Consider the following 25,645-nt stretch of genomic DNA (forward strand, 5'->3'; position numbering starts at 1 on the left):
TTCCTGAACCAATGTCGCCTCCATGTCGAATTATTGCCCCAGCAATACCCCATGGACCGATCCAAGGTGGCCTTCATAATCTCCCAACTTGAAGGGGACGCATTGGTGTGGGTGAACCCCCTCTGGGAGAGTGACGACCCCCTGGTTACTCACCTGTCTGATTTTTTGGATATTTTTTGTTGAGTATTCGACGAGCCAGGCCGCCTCGCCTCCACTACAGAGTCTCTGTTCAGTCTGTGCCAGGGTTCTCTAACCGTGGGCCAATACGCCATTCAATTTCGGACTCTGTCGTCCGATTTGGATTGGAACAATGAGGCGTTGGTGGGAGCCTTTTGGCGGGGTCTTTCGGGTCGTATAAAAGACGAGCTGGCGGGTCGCGACACTCCCACTGCCTTTGAGGATCTAATTTCCCTGGCCACTCGAATCGATCTTCGGTTCCAGGAACGGGCTCGTGAGAGAAGACTGGCACGCCCGGTGCCATCTGCTCGCAGACCACCCAGTCCTCGACCCAGGGCTCTCACTTCTGCTTCCGCGCCCGAGCCAATGCAAGTGGATCGCCTGAAGCTCTCCGAACAGTGTCGCAAGGAGAGAAGTTCCCACGGCCTCTGTTTCTATTGCGGCAGTGGGTCTCATTTGCTCCGAACCTGTCCGGAAAACTTCTCCGCCTAGGTCAGGTAAGAGAGGCCTCCCTAGGTGTGCATGATTCCTCTCAACCCCTTTCTTTGTCTGTCCTCTTGCATGTTGGTGATAAGCGGGTTTCTTTGGCGGCCTACGTGGACTCGGGCGCCGCCGGGAATTTTATTAGACTCGATGTAGTCTCCAAATTTTCTGTCCCCATGAAGACCCTTGAGAACCCCCGGGTCCTTGCGTCTGTAGACGGTAATCTTTTGCAAGAAGCCGTTACGCTAGTTACGCATGAGATCGAGCTGCAGATTGGGGCTCTGCACAAGGAGAAAATTACATTCTACGTTTTAGCTGGTATCTTTCATCCTGTTCTCCTTGGCCTTCCCTGGTTGCGACTTCATGAGCCTACCTTGGATTGGCGTAACGGCAATGTTCTGCGCTGGGGGTGTCCTGTCAGTCTCGGTTTCTGCAGTCGGTGCGTCCCGTAGGTGTCCCCCGTCCTCTCCCTGGTCCCTCCGGATTGCCGCCTGCATATAGTGCCTACTCAGATGTCTTCGACAAGAGAGAAGCTGAGGTCCTTCCGCCTCACCGACCCTATGACTGCCCCATCAAGCTCATTCCTGGTACCACTCCTCCCCGCGGGAAGATTTACCCTCTCTCTTTAGCTGAGACGCAAGCCATGTCAGAGTACATTCAAGAAAACTTGGCCAGAGGGTTCATTCGGAAATCATCCTCGCCTGCGGGAGTGGGCTTCTTTTTTGTGAAGAAGGATGGGTCTCTTCATCCGTGTATTGATTATCGGGGTCTAAACCGCATCACGGTGAAGAACAAATACCCGCTTCCACTCATCTCTGAGCTCTTTGACCGCCTGAGGGGAGCACGAGTCTTCACCAAGCTTGACCTGCGAGGAGCCTACAACCTTGTTCGCATTCGGGCTGGGGATGAGTGGAAGACCGCGTTCAACACACGGGACGGTCATTACAAGTATTTAGTCATGCCATTAGGTCTCTGCAACGCTCCTGCAGTATTCCAAGAACTCGTCAATGACATCTTTCGAGATCTCCTCTATGTCTGTGTTGTGGTCTACTTGGACGACATCTTGATCTTCTCCCCCGACTTGTCTACCCACCGTCGAGTCGTCCGTCAAGTTCTCCATCGCCTCAGGGAGAACCACCTATTTGCCAAATTGGAGAAATGCCTCTTTGAGCAAGCTTCACTGCCGTTCCTTGGTTACATCGTCTCGAGTTCTGGGTTGGAGATGGATCCTGAAAAGGTCTCTGCCGTTCTCAAGTGGCCGCGTCCTCTGGGTGTGAAAGCAATCCAGCGTTTTTTGGGCTTCGCCAACTATTACAGGCAGTTTTCCCCCGATTTTCTTCGCTGACCAAGCCTATCTCGGCTCACGTTCGCAAAGGGGCCAACCCCAACACTTGGCCTACGGACGCTGAGGTCGCCTTTGAGGCTCTAAAGCAAGAATTCGCTAAGGCTCCAGTGCTCCACCGCCCAGAAGTCAATAGGCCATTCTGTTATGAATGAGTCACTGTAGGAGGCAAAAACAGAAATGCTAGCTAAGTCCAGAAAACCAGAGAAGTTGGCAGCTATCGGATTGCAGACCCCTGAACCTATCAACAACAACTAGCAGTAGCCGTGGGGGGTTCCTACGATGCCCTAGACCCCTCGATCACAGCCGGAGAACTGCCTAGCCTAAAGACAGAAAGATAAATCTAAACTGCCCCAGAGCAGACCCCAAAGCAATAGGCAGCCCCCAACATATAATGACGGTGAAGCAAGAAGAAAAAACACTAACACAGATAGAAAGATAGACTGAGCAAATGATGGGGCCCAAGCTAACTAGATAGGACAGGATAGGAAGGCTGCTGTCTGCAATCCGCGAAAAACCCTATCAAAATAAGAGCCAACAGACTGACAGGGAAAAAGGCCCTGAAGACGCTAGGCTTCAAAAAGACTATGTCAGTACTCAGGTATTTTCTGAAGACAGAGCAAACCGACAAAAAGGAATTCAGCTCACCCCAGCAGGGAATGGCAGAATCCAGAAAAGCAAGGCAAACTAAAACCAAAACACAAATGCAAAAAGGCAAAGCAGAAAACTTAGCTTTTGAGGAGCAGGAATCAGACTGGTCTCCTAGAATTCCACAGAGAAATCACCAGCGAGGCAGAAGGGCGTCGGCTGCCTTATATCCAGTCAGAGATCCCCGTCGCCCAGTCATCCTCTCCCAGCTCAGGTGCTTGGTAATCAGCCTCACTACCTTCCTTCACCAGAAGAGGGAGTTCATCAGACCTCAATGGTGAAGGGGAAAATGAACTCATAACACCATTCATCCTGTTATGGTCGGCGGAACACGCTAAATAAAAATATAAATAAAGCATGTTCGCCGCCCGGGGTCCACCGTGCGGCAGATGTAGAAACCGCTGCTAAAGAGGCAGAGCACAAGGACGGTAATGTGCACAGGGTTAAACTGCACCTGGTGCACAAAAGCAAGCTCTGTTGTACTCACAGAGCTGCAAGCATAAACATATGTAAAGTAACGCTGAAGCAGTCTGTTTCACACACAGAGCTGCAAGCAAAACACATATACAAAAACGCTGAGTCTGTTTTAACTTCACAGAAGCTCAGCGTGACAGACGTGGTATAGGGTCACAGGAGTCGCCAAGAGTGACAGGCCTGACTCCGTCTAGACCTACCGATAAACATCTGACGCAGTGGCGTTGCAACTGCGAACGCACACTGGGCTGCAACTGCAGCGCGGCAGGAACAGCCGCTGGAAAAGCGCTGCAAAGACGCTGGCGCAATGCAGGGCGCAGGCTGCTGCAACAGGTGAGGCTTGAGCGCGCTGGCGCTAGCGCTGCTAGAGACTGAATCCCACACACTCTCACAGACGTATTATCAGAGGGAAGGGGTTTCTTAATGAGTCAGTCACCAGTCCAAGCATCCATCACCATACACACAGCAGCAGTATGAAAATACTAGCGCATGGCGGAACAGCCATGCACACTTTTTATAGCGTACGGGACCTTCCGGAAATCTCCAGAGCCCAGAGCAGAACCAATGAAATCAGGAGCAGGACCTGAGCACCTGACTCCTGAACTCCAATGAGAGCTCGTCCCGTGAGCATGCTCAGAAGCTGGGAAAAGGGACTTAGCCTCTGGAGATAAATGTTAGAATCTGGGTTGCTGCATAGGCATAGAAGGACCCAGATTCCTAACACATCCTTGAGGTTTATGCATCGTCCGTGGGAGCAGGAGCAGTCCTTCTGCAGAAGTCCTCCTGTGTCATGATCCAGGCCGGGGTTTCGCTTTGGCCCATCCTGATCAGACTGGGGGTTAATTGTTCCGCCTCTCTCTGGCAGAGGGCGGCTATTTAATGCTCACTGGACCTAGGTCCGGTGTCAGTTATACTCCTGTCCTCGGCTGAGTTAGTTGACCTTGTGCGTACGTGTGCCTTGTGCCTGATATCTTGCTTGCTTTGGTTTTGATCCGTTTCTTTCCCTGTTACGAGTTTTGCCTGGCCCTCTTGTACTGCGCTACCTCTCGTGTATGACTCTCTGCTTGTGAACCGACTTCTCTCTGCTCGTCCCCTTGGTACCACGTCGCCCTCTTGTGTATGACCTTTGGCTTTGTCTGACTACCTGTCTGTTTGTCCCTCCTGTGCCTCGTTTGCCCGTACTGTTGTGACCTCCGTTTTGCCTGACTCTGAGTTGTTGTATGGTGTCCTGTCATATCTGAAAGCAGGACGCTAAGCCCCGCCCCCTTGCAGTCACCTGACCATAGGTCCTGTGCCAGCTTGCTAATTTCAGTGTCCGCAGGTCATGTGCCTCTTTACTTTCCGGCGCTGACTGGACCCTGACACTAATAGTTTGAAGTACGCATTGTTACCTCTGCTGCCCTGCTCCACAGGTATCTTTTAGCACTGTTTCTGTACTCAGGACACGCGCACTGGCTCTGTGAGCGAGTGTAGTGCTGTGTCTCTGACATTCTGGTCGCGTGGTCACTTGCGGGTTTTTCTCAAAAGCTTTTTCCGCTCCAGAACAAAATTACTCCATCGGAGACAGAGAACTACTGGTCATTAAGCTTGCCCTCGAGGAGTGGCGCCATCTTCTCGAGGGAGACGTCCATCGAATCATCATATTCACGGATCATAAGAGTTTGGCCTATGTTCAGTCCGCCTAAAGACTCAACCCACGTCAGGCCAGATGGTCTTTATTTTTCGGGCGCTTTGATTTTGAACTCCATTTTCGGCCAGGGAATAAGAACGTCAAGGCTGACGCCCTGTCTCGTTCATTTTCATCTGTGGACAATGAGGATGGTCCTACGAATATCATCAATCCGGCCAAAATCCTTACTGTGGCTCCGCTAAGAGTGCTTTCGCCACCACCGGGGAAAACCTTTATTCCAAGTGGGGACAGGACGAAGGTCTTGCGCTGGGGCATTCGTCTAAATTTTCTGGACATGCTGGAGTCAAGAAGACTCTCTCTCTCGTCTCCCACCACTATTGGTGGACATCGCTTCGCCAAGACATCTTGGACTTCATCGCTTCTTGTCCTTCGTGTGCCAGGAACAAAGTCCCTCGACGTCGTCCTCCAGGGCTCCTACATCCGTTGCCCGTACCTACGACCCCGTGGACTCACATCGCTATGGACTTCGTCACCGATCTACCACCGTCTTCGATATGTACTGTTATCTTGGTGGTCGTAGATCGATTTTCCAAAATGGCTCACTTTGTCCCTTTGTCCAATCTGCCTTCTGCCCCTGAGTTGGCGAAGATTTTCTTGCTCCATGTTTTCCGACTCCATGGCTTCCCTCAGCATATCGTCTCAGACCGAGGAGTCCAGTTTACCTCCCGATTTTGGCGAGCTCTCTCCGGATTGATGAAGATAACTCTGGATTTCTCTACAGCTTATCATCCCCAGTCGAACGGGCAAGTGGAACGGGTCAACCAAGTCCTAACTTCCTACCTCTGGCATTTTTCCAACGCTCACCAGGATGACTGGGTTTCTCTTCTTCCGTGGGCTGAATTTGCGTACAATAATCATCCCAGTGAAGCTTCTTCCAAGTCTCCCTTTTTCATGGTTTTTGGACAACATCCCGGCATTCCCCTTCCCGTTTCCCCCACCTCGGGTGTACCGGCGGCGGACTCCTTGTCTGTAGACTTCTCTCAGATTTGGAGGGACACCAAAGAGGCTCTAGAGAGAGCCAGTCACAGAATGAAGTGTTATGCTGACAAAAAACGTTTGGACGCTCCTCCATACACCCCCGGGGAAAAGGTCTGGCTATCCTCACGGTATATCAGGCTAAAGGTCCCCTTCTATAAGTTGGGTCCACGCTACATTGGCCCCTTTGAAATCTTGAAGCGTGTCAATGACGTGGCCTACAAATTAAAGTTGCCTGCTTCGCTAAAAATTCCCAATGTTTTCCATGAATCACTCCTCAAACCTGCGGTATTTAATCGCTTCCAGTCGGCTTCTTCTCAAAATCCCCAACCTAGCAGTTCTGATAATACCTTTGAGGTTAAAGATATACTCGCCATGAAGACTGTTAGGGGAAGAACTTTGTTTTTGGTCGATTGGAGAGGTTTCGGTCCTGAGGAGAGGTCCTGGGAGCCTCGAGAAAACATTGATGCTCCTCTTATCATGAAACGATTTCTCGACAGCCTTAGGAGGGGGGGAATAGAGGGGGGTACTGTCACACCCCCCCACCAGCGCCGTGACTTACCTGCGCACCTCCCGGTGCGTCCCCGCTCCACGACGCGTCCCCGCTCCTAACATCCGGCCTCCTCCTAGTCGCTCCTGCGCGCCGGCACCCGACGCTCTGACTGGAACCTGTGACGCGGTGGCTCTGCCCCCAACATGGAGGCGCCCACTGTCTATTTCTTCCCGGCGTCTTCCCAGATAAGATGCCTGTGTATGTTTGCGGTGTCGCTGTCCGTTCGGCCAGCGTTCACCCATCTCCCAGGCCCTGTACTGCTACCTTTGCTTTCTGCCTGCGCTACCACTGGTAGCTTCTGTGTTCTCCACCTCCTGCTTTGATCCGTGTCCCTGTCTCTGTCCCTGCTCCTGTGTCTCCCTCCGTGCTGCCATTCCCGGCAGGCTGTCTGGTGTACCTCGTGCCTGCGGGTTCTCTTGTCTGTCCGCTCTGAGCCCTCTTGTCCGCTGTTATATTATCATTATTATCTCGCTCTCTTGCAGCCTCCAGCCTCCGCCATCCCCAGGTGCTCCTGGTCCTCTCGCCTCTCTCGCTCCGTGGTCCCTGTATCCCTCACTTCAGTTGCAGCTCGGATCCTCCACCTGTGTCTCCCTGGTGCTTACCCAGTCGCCCCTTTGGCTCCGGCTGTCACGGTTTCATCCCTTGTGGGCCTGCCCCTAACACTCCCTGTATAGGGGGTGGCTCCTCCTGGTCAGCTTGCCCGTGGGGGCTCTGGAGCCGTGACCCAGAGGGTCCACACCGGGTTGTGCTAGCTTTTTCTACCCATCCTAGCACAACCGTAACAGGAGTATTGTCAAGAGGAAGATGAGAGACACCAGACCCAACAACACAGACGAGCTGAAGGCTGCTATCAAAGCAACCTGGGCTTCCATAACACCTCAGCAGTGCCACAGGCTGATAGCCTCCATGCCACGTCACATTGATACAGTAATTGATACAGTAATTGATGCAAAAGGAGCTGCGACCAAGTATTGTGTGCATTTACTGAATATACATTTCAGTAGGCCAATACCGGTTATTACGTACTGGTAATAGGATTTTACGGAGTCCACACCACCGATTGGGAGAGGGGATCCGCCCATCATCAGGACAGGAACCTACAGATTAAAAGGGGGGCGGTCTCCCTCGCCTCCTCAGTTGTGTTTCAGAGCATGAGAGGAACCACTCCTGGATTAATACACCAAAATTATCTTGTTCATACCACAAATACTATCACCACTATAGAGTGAAATGTTAACACACTTTCCCTCAGAGTGCAGGAAATCCAGTGAATAATTACAAGGGGGGGGGACGTGCGGGTGCTGTCGTGGACTAAAAATCCTATTACCAGTACGTAATAACCGGTTTTCCTATCGCCAAACAGCACCCACTGAGAGACTTTTAGAGACTATCACCTGAGAGGGACCACAGCACTAAGTACTGATCGTCCGAAGTCTAGAATGGAGATAGATGAGAGATCAAGATGGTAGGGTCCATAAAAGGTGAAAGGTGATGACCACGCTGCCGCCTTGCAAATCGACTCAATGGAGACATGCTCATTCTCAAGAAGATGGCATGGCTTGGCTCGCATTGAGTGTGCCCTCACTTCTTCTTTTGGAGACTCCCTTTTGGTCGAATATGCCATGCTGATCGCATCCCTTATTCATCGAGCGATATTGTTCTTTGTGACACATCCCTTTTCTTTGACCCTGAGACCAAAGCACCCTACTCTGCCTCCAAGCCTGAGTCCTTTCTAAGCACTCTAGCACCGCTTTTTTAACATCTAGAGTATGGAATCTTTGTTCCTTTTGTGTAGCAGGGCTATCATAAAAGGATGGAAAATAGATCTCCTGGCTCCTATGAAATTTAGAAGCGACTTTAGGTAAATACGCTGGGTCAAGTTTTAAAACTATCTTCTCCTGATAGACTTTCAAGGGAGCATCCACTGGCAATACCTGAATATCACTGACCCGCCTTGCAGAAGTTAAGCTACCAACAAGACGGTCTTAAGGGTCAGAACCTTAGCTGAGGCCGAGTCTAAGGATTCGAAGGGGGATGACCCGTCAATGCGTCTAGTACCAGGTTTAAATCCCATGGATGCAATCTTGTAATGCGCACTGTTGTGAACACTTTTGACCTGGCTTCTGAGTTTGGGCTCCCTCTGGTGGTTGCTGCTGGAATGGAGCTGGTCTGGCTGACAGAAGTCAATCAACTGAGCAGGATGATTGGAGGTCAGGTGTTACAGACTGGAGTGATTTAAGTGAGCAACCTTCCCTCCGCTCTTGCTGGTGATTTCTTCCTGAGCCATATGGAAGTCTGCTTGCCTCCTGCTTCGTCCTGCATCTTTCAGATAAGTTATTTGTCTGCTTGAATCTTTTCGCATTTGATCCATTTTTTGCTTTTCTCTGATTTCTGCCTTGCTGGTGTGATTCCAGCCTGGTTCCCTGCTGGGACCTGTGCTGGACCCTGTTTCATTTGCCACAGCTTATGTCAGTCTTTGCAGTATTTCTAATCCCCTGTTATATCAGTATCTTTTGTTGGCGTCCAGTTACACCAGAGTTCTGATTTAGTGGGGGAGAGATTGTGTGACCTCAGTATTTTTGCATATCAGACGTGTTGGAGTTTTTCTTAAGGTTTTTTGCGTGATTGCAGACAGTATCCTTTCCTGTCCTATTCTATCTAGATAGGTTGGGCCCCATCATTTGCTTACTCTATTTTCTGCCTGTGTTTGTGCCTCATCTTGTCTCACCGGCAATATATGTTCGGGCGCTATCTATTGCTTTGGGGTTCTACGCCGGGAAAGTTTAGCTTTCCCCTTTATCTCTTTAGGCTTAGTTAATTCTATGGCTGTGCCGAGGCGTCTAGGGCATCGTAGGTACGTCCCATGGCTAATTCTAGTTGTGTTGTCAGTTTAGGGGTCTGCAATCTGCTAAGTTACCAACCTCTCTGGTTATCTGGTTGCCTCGCCTATTCCCCTGTTATCCTCCTCGGTTACCTAATAATGACAGCCCACCAGGTTACTGCGATCACAGGCTTTCATGAATCTAGTGACCCACCTATCCCCTGCGACATTATGGTTATACAACGCCCACAGTGCCGACACTTGTACCCTAAGGGTACTGACAGATAATCCCAAATCTCAGCCCTTCTACAAGCACTCCAGAATCGCCAGAATTGGAACCTGGTCTGACAGGGGAGCTGAGTAAAGCAACAAAAATTTCTTCCAGGTTTTACAATAAATTTTTGTGATAATCTCTTTCCTACTTGTTAGTAAAGTAGCGATTAGGGCTTCTTAAAACCCTCTACGCCTCAGCAGCTCCCTCTCAAATTCCACGCCGTCAAGTGGAGACCCTCCATCTGTGGATGACGGAATGGGCCTTGAGAGAGAAGCTCCGGGCACGTTGGTAGCACCCACAGGTCGGTCACAGACATTGACCCCAGTCAGAAAACCAAGGCCTCTTGGGCCAGAAGGGGGCAATTAGTATCCCTCTCGCTCTCTCCTCCCTGATTTTCTTGAGGACTAGTGGAATCAGACACATCGGGAAAACGCATAGGCCAGGGTATAATCCCACCTGGAGTGAGTCTACTAATCTGTCTGGTCTGATGCCCATAGTGACGCGAACCTCCTGACCTGCCTGTTGTTTCTCGTGGCGAAAAGGTCTATTTCCGGGATATCCCATAAGTGTACGATCTGCTTGAATACCTGTCGGTCCAGGGACCATTCCCCCGGCGCAAGGAATGTTGACTGTGATAGTCCGACTGAACATTGTGCTCCCCCTGATGTGAAGTGCTGACAGGGAGAGGAGGTGATTTTCGGCTAATATTAGTATGTTGCCAACGGTGAACATCAGAGATTGTGATCTTGTCCCCCCTTGATGGTTTAAATAGGCTACCACCGTAGTGTTGTCAGTGTGTATCCGCACGTGTGAATTTCGCAGCACCAGTAGAAACTCTTGAAGCGCACACTTCACCGCCTTGAGTTCTTTCAGGTTTGAGGAACACTCTTCCTCCCTGGTTGTCCACCTCCCTTGGGCAAGTCTGTCTCCCATGTGAGCTCCCCACCCCAAGGTACTGGCGTCGATGGTGACTATACTGTCGGGTACTATCCCCCACGGCACCCCTTAGGATGGATGCATCTTGTCCAGCCACCAGCATAGGCTGCTGACTGTGGTGACCCACAACCGCAATCTCCCTCCAAGGTGGCCCCAACGCTTTCTTTCAGCCTTGAGAACTTCGTTCTGCAGTGTTTAGGTGTGAAACTGAGCCCACTGTACAGCTGGCATGCAAGCTGTCAGAGAACCCAGCATGGACATTGCATCTCTCAAGGATAGATCTGGCTTGTCCATTACTCTTCTGGCTTTGCGGATGATGCCTAATTTTTTGTCCTCCGGGAGAAAACAATGCTGAGCCACTGAGTACAGGAAGATGCCGATGAATTTTTGACAGGTCGAGGAGACTAGCCTTGATTTCTTCAGACTAGCCAACCCATATCCTGCAGGAATGATATTATATGGTTCAAATGATTACTACACAGGGCGGCCGACCCTCTCACTATCAAGAAATCATCTAGGTATGGTATAACCAAGGTATCTTATTCTCTTAAATGGGCCATCACTTCTGCAATCACTTTGGTAAATACCTGTGGTGCTATGGAGAGACCAAATGGAATGGTGGCAAACTGAAAGTGTCTAACCTGATTGCCTATTCGTATTGCCACTCAGGTATTGCTGGTGGTCTCGGTGTATTGGTAGATGGTAATAGGCATCCTTTAGATCCAGAACCGTCATGAAACACCTGGAAAATAGATACTTGGTTGCAGACTTGATGGACTCCATCTTAAATGTATGACACTGCAGGAACGTATTTAGCTTCCGTAAATTATTGATGGTTCTAAAAGAACCATCCGGTTTGGAAATCAGGAATAGAGGGGAATAAAACCTCCTCCCTTCTTGGTTTCTAGGGACCTCAACCAGGACCCATTTTTCCCTTAATTGCAGAATTTCTATTTCCAGGGCCCGTTGCTGGTCAGGGGGGTTTCTTAAAGTTGTTAACCGGAAGGAGACTGGAGGGATACTCCGAAACTCCAATCTCAGCCGTGAGGAAATTATACTGAGAACCCAGGAGCTGGATGTTATACGGAGCCATTTATTATAGAAATATGACAATCTACCACCCACCGGAAGATCAGGGCTAGCGATAGTTGCGTCTACGCTTAGAGGACGAGGCTACGCAGAAGTAGGCACCTGTCTTCTTCGGTTCCGCCAACTCCCAGTCCTGGTCTCTATACCTCCTCGGGAATGATGACCACTTCCTAAAGGTGTTCCTAAAAGTAGGGGTAAACAGTTTAAGGAACCCCTTCTTCCTGTTGCATGCCTTCGTGAGAATTTCATCAAGCACGGGGCCAAACAAATAATCCCCCCGGCATGGTATGGCACATCATTTCGCCATAGCCTGGGCATCCCCCTTCCAGTCTTTTAGCCAGAGTGCTCGGCCGGCAGCATTCAACAGGCCAGCAGACCTGGCGGCTAACCATAAAGAATCAACTGACGTATCTGCTAGGTAAGCCGCCCCTTCATGGATTTGTGAGGAGTCCAGCAACCTGTCTCTAGGTATCCCAGCCCGTATCTGACTCCAGCTGGTCCAGCCAAACTAACATAGATCTGGCAGTACAGGCACTTAATATCGCTGGTTTAAACGCCCCAGCCGACGACTCCCATACTCTCTTCAGGAGCATGTCTTCTTTCCTATCAGACGGATCCTTCAGATGACCTCCGTCCTCTGGGGTAGCGCTGTCCCCTGAGATGAGGAAGCCACGGCTGCATCAACTTTGAGGATTTTAACCCTCTCCGCCAGTACTTCATCTTCAAATGGGCATCTCCGTTTGGAGGTGATTGGAAGGAATACTCGGTTATCCTGACTATCCCTTTCTCTTTTTACCAGAGCTTTTAGGCTGGTTTCACATTAGCGCTTTTTGCACAGCGCATCATGCGCATGCGTGCCTATGTTTAACATGGGGGGCGCATGGTCAAGTGTTTGCAGGTGTTCATATGCGTTTTCGTGTGCATGCGTTTTTTCGTTGTATGCGCCTAGGCACTAGGCGCGCCTGACGCAACCTGTTGCATTTTTAGGTTCATCCAACGGCGTCAAAAACCGCTTGTGCACGGAATGCGACAAAATAACGCATTACAGTCTATAGGAACGCAGGTGTGCGCATGGACATGCACACGCATGCGTTTTATGAGTTAACATGGCTAGAAACTGGCTAAACCTCATGCGCCTAAAAAACGCAAACGCATGCAAAACGCATGATGCATTTTTTGCATGCGTTTCTGTTGCACACGAAGCGCTGTGCTAAAAAACGCTAATGTGAAAGTAGCCTTACTGAGTTATTCACTGGTAAGGACTTACGACTCCTATGACACAAACCGGCAAACATTAGGTCCTGAGCGGACTTGGGTTCCTTACCATCTGCGACTCCCATAGTGGCTCGCACCGACCTCTCTAAGGGGTCCACATTTTCAACTGGGAAGCAAAGCCTCCCTTCCTCGTCCAAAGATGATGATGATGATGAGGATTCTGAGGACTTAAACTGCTGTTTTCTTATTGACGGACTAGATTCTGAGAGACTCGATAATTTTAGCCTTCCTTTTCCAGGTCTTCCCCTAAGGGAGATCCTAACCTCTTCCCTGATCAATGACGTTAGATCCCACATACGTACAGGGGCCTCCAGGGTCTGGCATACGCATGACTGACATAGCCTTTTAGCTTAACTGTCGGGGAGGGGTGCTGTGCATAAGGCACAGTGCCTGTGGTTAGTTTTTGCCAACTTTTTAACCTGGGAACACAGAGCACAAAAAGTGGGGATTCAGCTATCAGGTGACCATACATGCACTCACCCCTGAAGCTGTGTCTCAGCTGGGTACCGGTTCCCGGAGGCAGGGATCCAGCGCGCAATGTAAGGGTCCTAGATGGCTCATGCCCCTGTCCTTTTCAGCTGCCCTTGCCTTTTTTCCGCTGGTTCGGTGACACCACCACCAGTGGCAAGTGCCACAGAAGACATCCTTGCTGCATGACTCCGGCATAAGAAGGCCCGGCCCCGCCTTCTGTGATGCGCCTCCCCGGTCCCTCCCGGAAGTTGAATCTACCACTTCTAGATCACAGGCGCTTTTCTCCTCTACCTGCCACTGCCGCTCCAAACATCCATGTGTGGCGCCGTCCGGCTCCTCCGGATGGACGTAGTGAGCCTCACCTTCCCCTGTGCTGCGCCCGCGTGACCCAGGGTGGCCTCCTCCGAACCCTGGGTTCGCGACATCCTGGCCAAACGAGGAGGGGTCTGCCTGCACCCCCATGCTTAGACAAGGAAGTGTCAGCTTCTACCACTGTGCCAGCAACAAATAGCGATAGCTCCACACCAGAACCTACTGTGTGGAACATTTTGTCAGCACCTGTGAAATGATCCCTGTCCAATATAGAACCCATTACTCTTGGTATCTCACCTTAACACAGGTCCAGTCTTTACCAGTGGGGATACACCATATCAGATTGTATGAAATACTACACCACAGGGACAAAGACTATCTTTAACCTAAGATGTGTCATTAAATGGGCGACTATGTGATCAAGGTTATTAAAGGGAATCTGTCACCTATTTTTTCGACTATAAGCTGCTGCCCACAGCCATCAGGGGTTTATCTACAGCATTCTGTAATGCTGTAGATAAGCCCCCGATGTTACTTGAAAGAGAAGAAAAAGGAGTTATATTATACTCACCCAGGGGCGGTCTGGGTCCAGTTTTGGTCCGATGGGTGTCACGGTATGGTCCGGCGCCTCCCATCTTCTAGCGATGACGTCCTCTTCTTTGCTTCCCATTGTGGTTCCGGCGCAGGCACACTGCTCTGAGTCCTGCAGTGCGCAGGTGCCGGGAAAGCTCAGAGAGGTCTGGCGCCTGCGCACTGCAGGACTCTGCTCTGCCCTCAGAGCAGGGCAGTGCACCTGCGCCAGAGCCACGACGGAAAGCAAAGAAGATGACGTCATCGCTCAAAGATGGGAGGCGCCGGACCGGACCGCAACACCCTACGGACCAAAACCAGACCCGGTCCGCCCCTGGGTGAGTACAATATATAACTCACTTTTCTTCTCTTTCAGGTTACATTGGGGGCTTATCTACAGCATTGCAGAATGCTGTAGATAAGCCCCTGATGGCAGTGGCCGCAGCTTGAAGTCGAAAAAAATAGGTGACAGATTCCCTTTAACTGTCCGAAACGTCATTTTGCCTGAAGCTTCAGCTATCACTATTAATAAAGCCTCACTTGAAGCATAGTTTCCAACTCTTACGTGTGCAGTGATTTTCTTGAACTATTGCAGAACACCCCCAACGCTGCATCCGGTGCCCCAGGCTCTGCCGCTCTCTATGGCCACTGCGCAGAAGCCGTTTGGACCCGAGTAAGCTTCTGTCGGTTTCCATCAGGACAGGAACCCAACTGAAGAGGAGAGGGGGACCGCCCCCCTTTTAATCAGTAGGTTCCTGTCCTGATGGTGGGTGGATCCCCTCTCTCGGTGGGTGCCGTCGTGGCGATAGGAAAATTTCAGATTTTAAAATCATTTTTCAAACTGGTGTTATAAATTATTCTAATTTACTGAGATAATGACTTTTGGGTTTTCATTGGCTGTGAGCCATAATCATTAACAGAAATAAACACTTGAAATAGATCACTCTGTTTGTAGTGACCCCAAACAGATTATTTAATATTCTTTCTGACCAATTGGTTACTATTAGGTCCAGCAGTGCCCACTCTTGTTAGATCCTAAACCAGTTGTGAAAGGTAATTGTCCTTAATTATTGTCAAAAATCTGCATACTTTGCTGGACCTGCAGGAATCTACGCCCCAATTTATACCAGGGTAGTTAAAGTTACCAATAATAATGTCTTATCCCCGATTTCCTGCCTTATCTACTTGCTTATGAGGATATTTTCTGCCACTTCCATTATATTTGGAGAGTTATAACAAACCTCAAACAGGTTTCATTTATCCCCACCATATCATAACTTTTCCACCTAACTCCACCAACCTTCTAGCCATTTTCCCCCAGCACAGCAGCACCCTCCCCATTGAGATGCAGAGCATCCATAGTGTAGGGCTTGTAGCCAACAGAGAAGTCAACATGATTCTCCAAAAGTCCCAAATCCTCCTACCTAAATTAATTTTTGAGGCACTGATTGATTCACCTCCATAACTTCCCGCTGTTTCCCTGGTGTAGCATGTCGTATAGTTGTGGCCAAAAGTATTGACACCCCTGCAATTCTGTCAGATAATACTCAGTTTCTTCCTGAAAATGACTGCAATCACAAATTCTTTGGTATTATTATCTTCATTTAATTTGTCTTAAATGAAAAAACACAAAAGAGAATGAAGCAAAAAGCAAAACATTGATCATTTCACACAAAACTCCAAAAATGGGCCAGAGAAAAGTATTGGCACCCTCAGCCTAATACTTGGTTGCACAACCTTTAGCCAAAATAACTGCGACCAACCGCTTCCGGTAACCATCAATGAGTTTCTTACAATGCTCTGCTGGAATTTTAGACCATTCTTCTTTGGCAAACTGCTCCAGATTCCTGATATTTGAAGGGTGCCTTCTCCAAACTGCCATTTTTAGATCTCTCCACAGGTGTTCTATGGGATTCAGGTCTGGACTCATTGCTGGCCATCTTAGAAGTCTCCAGTGCTTTCTCTCAAACCATTTACTAGTGCTTTTTGAAGTGTGTTTTGGGTCATTGTCCTGCTGGAAACCCATGACCTCTGAGGGAGACCCAGCTTTCTCACACTGGGCCCTACATTATGCTGCAAAATTTGTTGGTAGTCTTCAGACTTCATAATGCCATACGCACGGTCAAGCAGTCCAGTGCCAGAGGCAGCAAAGCAACCCCAAAACATCAGGGAACCTCCGCCATGTTTGACTGTAGGGACCGTGTTTTTTTCTTTGAATGCCTCTTTTTTCTCCTGTAAACTCTATGTTGATGCCTTTGCCCAAAAAGCTCTACTTTTGTCTCATCTGACCAGAGAACATTCTTCCAAAACGTTTTAGGCTTTTTCAGGTAAGTTTTGGCAAACTCCAGCCTGGCTTTTTTATGTCTCGGGGTAAGAAGTGGGGTCTTCCTGGGTCTCCTACCATACAGTCCCTTTTCATTCAGACACCGACGGATAGTACGGGTTGACACTGTTGTACCCCCCGGACTGCAGGGCAGCTTGAACTTGTTTTGATGTTATTATTGCACAAAAAGGTCCTTAAGCAACCCCAGATAAATTAGTCCACTCAGAACAATTTATGTAACAAAATCAGATGCTTCAAAAAACTATCCATTTGTTTTTTTTGAAGAAAAGAGAGTGAGACATATATGATATAAAAATATAAATCTAAATCTTTATTAATCCATCCATATACATGTTAAAAATAAGAAAGGTTTAGGAACAAAAAGAAGAGGGACAATGGGTCTAAGATAATTTATGCCACCTGGTAAGTGCCATGTTCAAAAATAGTTCCATGAGTTCTAATTAGTATGTAAAGTAGCCATAGAGTAAATTTAAAGCAAAGTGACACATTTACCATTTAAAAATCTATAACAGATTAACATTAATCAGGTATCTCAATGCCTTGAAATATATTATACCAAAAATTGCATCATCGCACACTATTAAATGTCCATTTCTACTGTGCATTTAAATAAATTACTAAGACTCATGACTAGCCGCTGTATCACTCTTATAAACTAGCACATAAACGCTCCCATAAGCATGGGGGAATTAATGATCACGGACACATTACCTGGATCCTGGTGGCTAGATAATTGTAAACGAAAGCCCAGTCCCTCTGCCCCGACGCGCACGTTTCGCCCAGCTTCATCGGTGGGCGAAACGTGCGCGTCGGGGCAGAGGGACTGGGCTTTCGTTTACAATTATCTAGCCACCAGGATCCAGGTAATGTGTCCGTGATCATTAATTCCCCCATGCTTATGGGAGCGTTTATGTGCTAGTTTATAAGAGTGATACAGCGGCTAGTCATGAGTCTTAGTAATTTATTTAAATGCACAGTAGAAATGGACATTTAATAGTGTGCGATGATGCAATTTTTGGTATAAAATATTTCAAGGCATTGAGATACCTGATTAATGTTAATCTGTTATAGATTTTTAAATGGTAAATGTGTCACTTTGCTTTAAATTTACTCTATGGCTACTTTACATACTAATTAGAACTCATGGAACTATTTTTGAACATGGCACTTACCAGGTGGCATAAATTATCTTAGACCCATTGTCCCTCTTCTTTTTGTTCCTAAACCTTTCTTATTTTTAACATGTATATGGATGGATTAATAAAGATTTAGATTTATATTTTTATATCATATATGTCTCACTCTCTTTTCTTCAAAAAAAACAAATGGATAGTTTTTTGAAGCATCTGATTTTGTTTTGATGTTAGTCGAGGTTCTTTAGCCAACATCCGCACAACCTTACGTTGAAATCTCTTGTCAATTTTTCTTTTCCGTCCACATCTAGGGAGGTTAGCCACAGTGCCATGGGCTTTAAACTTCTTGATGACACTGCGCACAGTAGACACAGGAACATTCAGGTCTTTGGAGATGGACTTGTAGCCTTGAGATTGCTCATGCTTCCTCACAATTTGGTTTCTCAAGTCCTCAGACAGTTCTTTGGTCTTCTTTCTTTTCTCCATGCTCAATGTGGTACACACAAGGACACAGGACAGAGGTTGAGTCAACTTTAATCCATGTCAACTGGCTGCAAGTGTGATTTAGTTATTGCCAACACCTGTTAGGTGCCACAGGTAAGTTACAGGTGCTGTTAATTACACAAATTAGAGAAGCATCACATGATTTTTCGAGCAGTGCCAATACTTTTGTCCACCCTCTTTTTATGTTTGGTGTGGAATTATATCCAATTTGGCTTTAGGACAATTCTTTTTGTGTTTTTCATTTAAGACAAATTAAATGAAGATAATAACAAAGAATTTGTGTTTGCAAGCATTTTCAGGAAGAAACTGAGTATTATCTGACAGAATTGTAGGGGTGTCAATACTTTTGGCCACAACTGTACATGCACTATTTCAAAAAATACTACCATCAAGGTCCCTACTTTAAGATTACAGCCTACTTCACTGAAATAAATTTTAAAGGACATTTTACCTACCTCTAACTTTGTCATTGGTGTGCATGTTCTGCATGACCACTTGGTCCTCACTAGCCGCCCCCAGCATGCTGTCAACCCTATCAGTGCTGTGTCGAACTCTAGTGTCAGGAAGACAATCCACCATTTGATGATCCTGGTCTTTTGTGACCAGATTGCATGGTTTCTACACCTAATAATGGAATCCCCTACTGCTAGGACCTGTCTGGACTACCCTGTACTCCTAGATCATAGTCCCCTTTACTGAAGTAAGCTTTCATTTTCAAAATATTTTTTATTAAAGTTTTCAGGAGGGAAGGGTACATAAAACGAAAGGGAGGGGAAATATAGCAGTACTATTACATTATAGTGTGCAGTTAAGCAGAGATATGCAAATACAAATTTTAAACTTAACAGTATGGTATTAACCTGTTATTATGCGGTAGAATGTTATGTTTGTCACATGAAATTACGTAAAGAGAATATTAAAAAGAAACTTTTAAGATCCTAAGCCAAAGAATAACCCTTAATTCTTAAACTGCTATGTAATGTTGACCCAAGAATCCCATCTCTTACTGAATTTGTCAAAGTAGTTGTTCGCAATTGCATGCGATTTTTCATAAGAGTAATGTAAGGACATCTTATCCATAATATCATTCACTTTAGGAACTGAGCTTTCACCCCATAATGTAGCAATTGCGTTTTTTGTAATTAGGAATAAATGGATAACTAAATATCTTTGAGAAGGGTGTATGTTTTCTAAATTTAATGAGAGCAAGGCCATTTGTGGGGTCACTATTATTTTTTGTTTAAGCATCTTATTAACTATGTTCGAGATTTCTGTCCAGAGTGGTCCGATTTTGGGACAATCCCAAAAAACATGCAGTAAAGTACCAGTAAAGCCGCATCCCCTCCAGCAATCCGGGGATTTATCTAGGAAAATTCTTGCTATTTTGACTGGTGTATAATACCATCTGGAGACAATTTTATAATAGGATTCATGTAATGAGGCACATATATTTGAAGAGTAGGTCGTTTTAAAAGCTCTACACCAGTCTTCTTGAGAGATTGGAATACCAAGGTCTTTTTCCCAATTTTCCATAAAAAGGGACTTTCCCTTATTGTCTTCTTCATTAAGGAAATCATATATACCTCTTGATTTCCAATAAATTTTGTTATTTGGGTTGCATAATAATAGAGAAGTATACTCTGTAACTAATGATTTTTTCCTCATAAGTTTCGCTATGCATTTTTTAATCAGTTTAACCAATTTTAAGTCTTGGGAGGAAAACTTATTATTGGTTTGTAAGGTTTTGTTATCTAAGAATTTCCCACCTACATATAGGTCATTAATCGTTTTAATATTGGTTGTTTTCCAGCTTACTGGAATCTCTTTATCCAAAACAACTCCCAAAAATTTAATAGAAATTCCTCCTAATTGGGTCATTCTTGTGTTTCTCTTTTGAACCTGGAGGCTAGCCAGTTGTTTCCACGCTTGCAATGTGGCGTAAATCGTTGGTGACTTTCGTGGTGCTACTATAAGAGTAGAAGTCAGGAGATAATCTGTAACCACTTTCAAAAGGGATGAATTATTACAGCTGAATTTTTCAATATCTACCCATATAGGCGTGTCATCAAGGTTAAACCAATTTAAGGATTGTTTGATGAGATTGGTGAAATAGTAGCTAATCAAATTTGGGAGAGATAGACCTCCATCTTTTTTGTTTTTCATGAGGGAAAATGATGCAATTCTGGCTCTTTTTTTATTCCAGACAAAAGAATTTAGCATTTTTTGTAATTTTCTGAGGTATTTCAGTGGAATAGGTAGTGAAACTCCCCTAAATATGTACAAAATTTTGGGCAATATGAATAACTTGAATAATACAATTCTACCCGTCCAATTAATTTCAAATTTAGACAGGTCGTTAAGCTCACTTTGTGTATTTTTAATAAGCTTTTACATATTAGTATCAACTGTCCTACGAAACTCCCTAGTTATTGTAATTCCTAAGTAGTTGATGGCCTCCTTTTCCCAGCTAAAACCAGCAATGTCCTTAATTTTTACGGAAGTTTCATCGCTGAGGTAGAAGTCCAAGACTTGCGATTTAATTTCGTTGATTTTATAGTAGGACACTTTAGAGAATTCTTCCAATGTTGTGATAATCTCTCTAATTGAATCAAAAGGCTCAGTGACACTCAAGATGACATCATCCGCAAACAAACAAATCTTGTAGTTATTGCTCCCTATCTGGACCCCTTTAATTTTTTGGTTTGTTCTAATGGCTTCGGCCAGGGGCTCCATTATTAGGGCAAATAGCAAGGGGGATAATGGACACCCCTGCCTAGTACCATTAGATATAGCAATCTGTTTAAATAGTTTATTGTTAGCTAAGATATTCGCTGAAGGGTAAGAATATAAAGTCATAATCATGTTTATAAAATTGTTTGTAAAGCCAAATTTAGAAAGCGTAGCAGTTAGAAAATTCCAATTCACTCTATTAAAAGCCTTCTCTGCGTCTAAGGCCAGTAGCAGAGAAGGACTTTTACCGAGTTTAATATGATTAACCAAGTTTAGAACTCTTCTGGTGCCATCGCTAGTTTGTTGGCCTCTAATGAAGCCCAGTTGATCCCTATGGATAATTTCAGGCAAAATCTTCTCTAATCTCTTGGCATTAATTTTGGAATATATTTTAATGTCTGAATTTATCAGAGATATAGGCCTGTAGTTTTTGACTAGTTCTAGGTCTCCTTTCGGCTTGGGTATTAGGGTGATAATAGCTTTAAGCATTTCAGGGGGAAAATCCCCTATTGCAACTTGCTTTATTATATACCTTTGTGAGATGTGGGACCAGAATAGGAGCAAAATCTTGAAAATATTCGTTTGAATATCCATCTGGGCCTGGTGATTTTTTTGTTTTAAGATTTTTTATCGTGTCTAAAACCTCGGATTCGGTGGTGTTTCTAGAAAATACGACTGCTGGTTAGTGGTTTTTGGGAGCTTCAAACGGGACAAGAAAGTTTCAATAGATTGTTTGTTAGGTTGAATTATATCTTTGTCCTGTTTCAAGTTATATAAAGCAGAGTAGTAATCCGCAAAAGCGTCCACTATTTTTTGGGGATGTTCAACTGTTGAGTCATTATGCCTAATTCTGAGAATTCTGTTCTTTATTCTCGTCATTCTAAATTTCTGGGCCATCAATTTTGTTGGTTTACCAAATGAGGAATAATAATTACATTTCATGGCTTTTGCGTATTTATCATATTCACAAAATAAAGCCTCTCTTAATTTGATTCTAATATCCAGAATCTCTGAATGTAATTTAGAGGAGGGATTGGGTAGTATTGATTGGGCATCTTCTTTTTCCCTAAGCTCTAATTGCAGTGATCTTATTTTTTCTTTTTCCATTTTTTTCTTGAGAAACATGGAGTGTGTCATTACGCCTCTGATGCCTTATGAGCATTCCAGACTATGAAGGGACACATGTCTCCTTTGTCATTATCTAGAAAGTAGCTAGAAATAGCTACCTGTAGGTCAATTTTTATTTTAGGAGTATGTAAAAGTGAAGAGTTGCATCTCCAAACATAGTCTGTATTTACTGTTCTGCCCAAATGAACCTCACATAAGACGGGCGAATGGTCTGAGAATGATTTTGGTAAAATTTCAATTCTTTTGAGCCTAGAGATTGACATGGAATCAGTAAGAAACAAATCAATTCTCGAGAATGTTCTGTGAGCCTCAGAATAATGAGTATACTCCAAGGATGAAGTGTTCCGACATCTAAAGATGTCTAAATACTCATGTGTCTGGAGTCAGTTTGTCAGCATCAGAAAAGAGGATCTGGTTGGGGAAGTGGAATCTAACGTACCATTTGGTACAATGTTAAAATCACCTGCCAGAATGACACACCCTTTTTTGATTTCTTGAATTTTTGTATCTAATTCATTGTGGGACTGAGCTGGGAAAGCCATCCAGTCTGGCCTAAGCTGTTACTAGTGGTTCAGCCGCTCGACCCTTATTCACATTCACGCCACTTGGCAAGTGAAAAGGTTTTAAATACTAGAGTAGGGACTGTCCCACAAGGGTTGCCGTGACGTGGCGGGATGGCTTGTACATTATTTTGATCAAAATTATGTTTACTAAATACCCTTATTATCATTATTACCTTTATGCATTATTTGCAGTATATTTTTTACTTTTTAGTTCAGGATATTTGTGTTTTTTGTTTTAACTTGACTTCTTGTAGACAAATTATATCAGCGTTACTCTTCTTAATTTCTTTCCATGTGACGAACCTTTTAACAGGGCTATTCAGGCCCCTGACATTAAATGATAAAATTTTAACCATTATTTGTAAAGAACAGATAACAATAACAACAAAACCCGCAGGTAACCAGTATCAAACTGAGAGAATCCAATGCTCCTTGGATAAATCTCTTAGTGGGAAAAGTTCATGGCAAAGCCTAAAAGAACTTCCATTTTAAAGAAATACAACAGTCTCCAATTTCTCTGTATCAACCTGGTGTTTCCTTCTTTTTTGTTAGAGAGGAGACAAAAGACATTCCATCCTGTGGAGAGAAAATTGTGGTTATTTTACCCCCATAGTTAACTAGGAGTTTTGTGGGGAAACCCTGTTTGTAGACCACACCTTTTTCCCTGAGCAATCGGGTGACTTCATTAAAGCTCTTTCTGACCTGAGTTGTTTCCTTTGAAATATCTGCAAAAACTTTTATATGATCATATGGGTGTGGAAGTGCCCTTTTGATTCTCATGTAATTTAGAAATTTTTCCTTAGTGGTGTAGAAGTGAAATTTTAATATAACATCCCTTGGCATTTCGTCTGAAATGAATTTGGGGCGGGGAAGCCTATGTATTCTGTCTACCATGAGTTCCATTTCTGGAACAGAGGGTAGAACTTTGTTCAGAATTTCTAGGAAGTAATTTTGAAGATTGTTTTGACTCACTTTCTCTGAAACTCCTCTGAGTTTAACATTATTGCGTCTGCTGCGGTCCTCAAGATCCGCAACCTTGGTGCGTAGAAACTGTACCTCCTTTTGAATATCTGACTGTTTTTTTTGCAATGATGCAGATTTATTTTCCAGTACCTCTATTTTTTTTCTCAATTCTAGTGTTAAAGGAGTCTAATTTGGATTGCAAAGAATTGGTTTGTTTATCGATTTTAGACTCAAAGTTTCTATTTAAAGCCATTATTAAATCTTTTATATATAGCTCAGATGCTCCTTTTTCAGAAGCTTGGATCTTATTTAGCTCACTGTGAGTGTCTGAGCTCTCAGATACTTGATTATCCTCTAGCCTTGGTTTGTTTTTTTCAGGGCTTTGTGAAGGGGAAGTTTCATGATATTCCTCCTCTGAATCAGAGAGAACATCTAGATTTTTTCTTTAATTTCTTTTGGTTTTTTGCTTGTATTTAATGGAGGGGACGTATCCATCTCAGCTTGAACAGTAATAATATTGTCAAGTTCTTTGATCATCTGAAATGTTGTTTCATCTCTACTTCCTTCCTTATAGCTAGATTTAAGGTTTCCCATTATAGGTGTAGAGAGAGAGGACTGATACAGTCAGCCTCGTCAAGTTCTATGGGATCTATGTTAGGAGCCAATTTTTTCCTTTGAGATTTCTCTCTTTGGGGTTGTGCTTTTGTATTTTTTTGGCTCATTTTTTTTTGCAGATATCAAATACCCTAGAAGAGATTTTGCTAGTAAAAGTGCGGTAGACCTAACTGTAAGGTCAGTTATAATCTTACAAACGCTACTAGACCCAAAGAAATTTACCAAGCCACTCTAAAAAGGTTGCAATACTAGGGGATGTGTTGATAGGCAGACGTCCCCAAAATTTTAGTCACCAAAACCCGTCAACACAGCCCCACCTTGTGATGTTGTGTTTAGGACAATCAATATTTAACAAGACTATGAATTATGAGTAATAACTATTAACAGAGACACTGATGCTTCTTCAGTTCTTCCTTCTCACTGTTCCAGGGTGTCAGCCAACCAAAGTCACTTCTCGTTGATAGTGTCCATCAATTGGGTAGAAAATCAATCAGACAGTCCCCCACCAATTAGGGTTAATGACCTCCAAAGCCTTCAGAAGCCAATACCTGCGTTAGTTTCTGCAGATTTGATATCACTTGTGAATATGGGCCAGGCAAAGCAATCAAGTTCTGTACACAATTATCCTCTGGGACTGAGTGAAGATGTTCCTTCTTTTCTTAGGCTTCAAGGGGTACCCGCCTCCCTGATGCAGTAATGGTGATGAACTTGAGATCCACTTCCTTGTGGTTGTTAATAGACTTTACATGCGAGTCTCACAAAATCAGATGCCAGACTGTTAGTAGGGTGGGAGGGATTTCCACAATGCTTTCCCATCTATAGTCTATGTTGAGATCCCCAGATAAGCTAGCAGGAGTTTAGGGGTTGTCGGCACTGGTTGGTGTCACTGATGATTTTATACCAGGACTCGCTGAATCCTTCAGTAACCCTGGGGTGCCCGGTCTATAACTGAGCAGGGGGGCCCCCTGAATTCCAGGAAACAGGCTCCCCTCAAAACGGAGTTCTCAGGAGCCTTCCACACCTCTAAAATAGCGGCGCTCACGGGTTCGCAGCAGCAGCCACCAATCAAAGTACTTACTTGATTTTAGGTTGTACCTCTGCGGATTCTTGATGGATCGCAGCGTGCAGGGTCTCAGGGTACAGAGGGAGGCCTCCCAGATCCCGCAGGACAGGCTCCCTCACAGTCAGGACGCACAGGAGCTCTCAGCTCCCCGTAGGTTACAGCGGTTCCAGACGCGTCACAGCAGCTGTCAATCACAGCGCCTGCTCCTGCCCCCTCAGTCGCTGCCGAGGATTTTTAGCTAGAACTCCTCGAGTTTTCAGTAGATCTAGGTGTGCCAGGTCTTGATTTACTCTGGGGGGGTATTCGGACCTCGGGAAGCAGGCTCCCCCCGGATCCAAGGCGATAAGGACGTGTAATGCTCCTTTTGTGCTTTCTTTACTTCCCCATCGGGCCACAAAGCGTCACTTCAGCTCTTTAAGGGAGCTCTTATGGCAGGAAAGGTCTGCTACTCACTCCACCAACGCTGGAGGCCCAGGCTTCGGCTCCGTGCTGTTTTCACAGGCCGCACTTCT

The 25,645-nt window shown here is 45.6% G+C and overlaps 1 protein-coding gene across 1 annotated transcript in view; it reads right to left on the reverse strand.

Annotated features, from left to right (window-relative positions):
- LOC141055943 (uncharacterized) overlaps window positions 1–25,645 on the reverse strand; it is an 80,370-nt gene that overhangs the window by 36,082 nt on the left and 18,643 nt on the right. Inside the window, exons 8-9 of the mRNA XM_073552641.1 lie at window positions 11,015–11,211; window positions 10,671–10,813 (exon numbers count right to left, since the gene is read on the reverse strand). Of these exons, the coding sequence (XP_073408742.1) occupies window positions 10,671–10,813; window positions 11,015–11,211 (340 nt within the window). The remainder of the gene's footprint in view (window positions 1–10,670; window positions 10,814–11,014; window positions 11,212–25,645) is intronic.

The sequence above is a fragment of the Dendrobates tinctorius genome, unplaced genomic scaffold (genome assembly GCF_039654945.1).
Source record: "Dendrobates tinctorius isolate UK_male_01 unplaced genomic scaffold, ASM3965494v1 ptg000192l, whole genome shotgun sequence".
In the NCBI taxonomy this organism is placed as follows: Eukaryota; Metazoa; Chordata; class Amphibia; order Anura; family Dendrobatidae; genus Dendrobates; species Dendrobates tinctorius.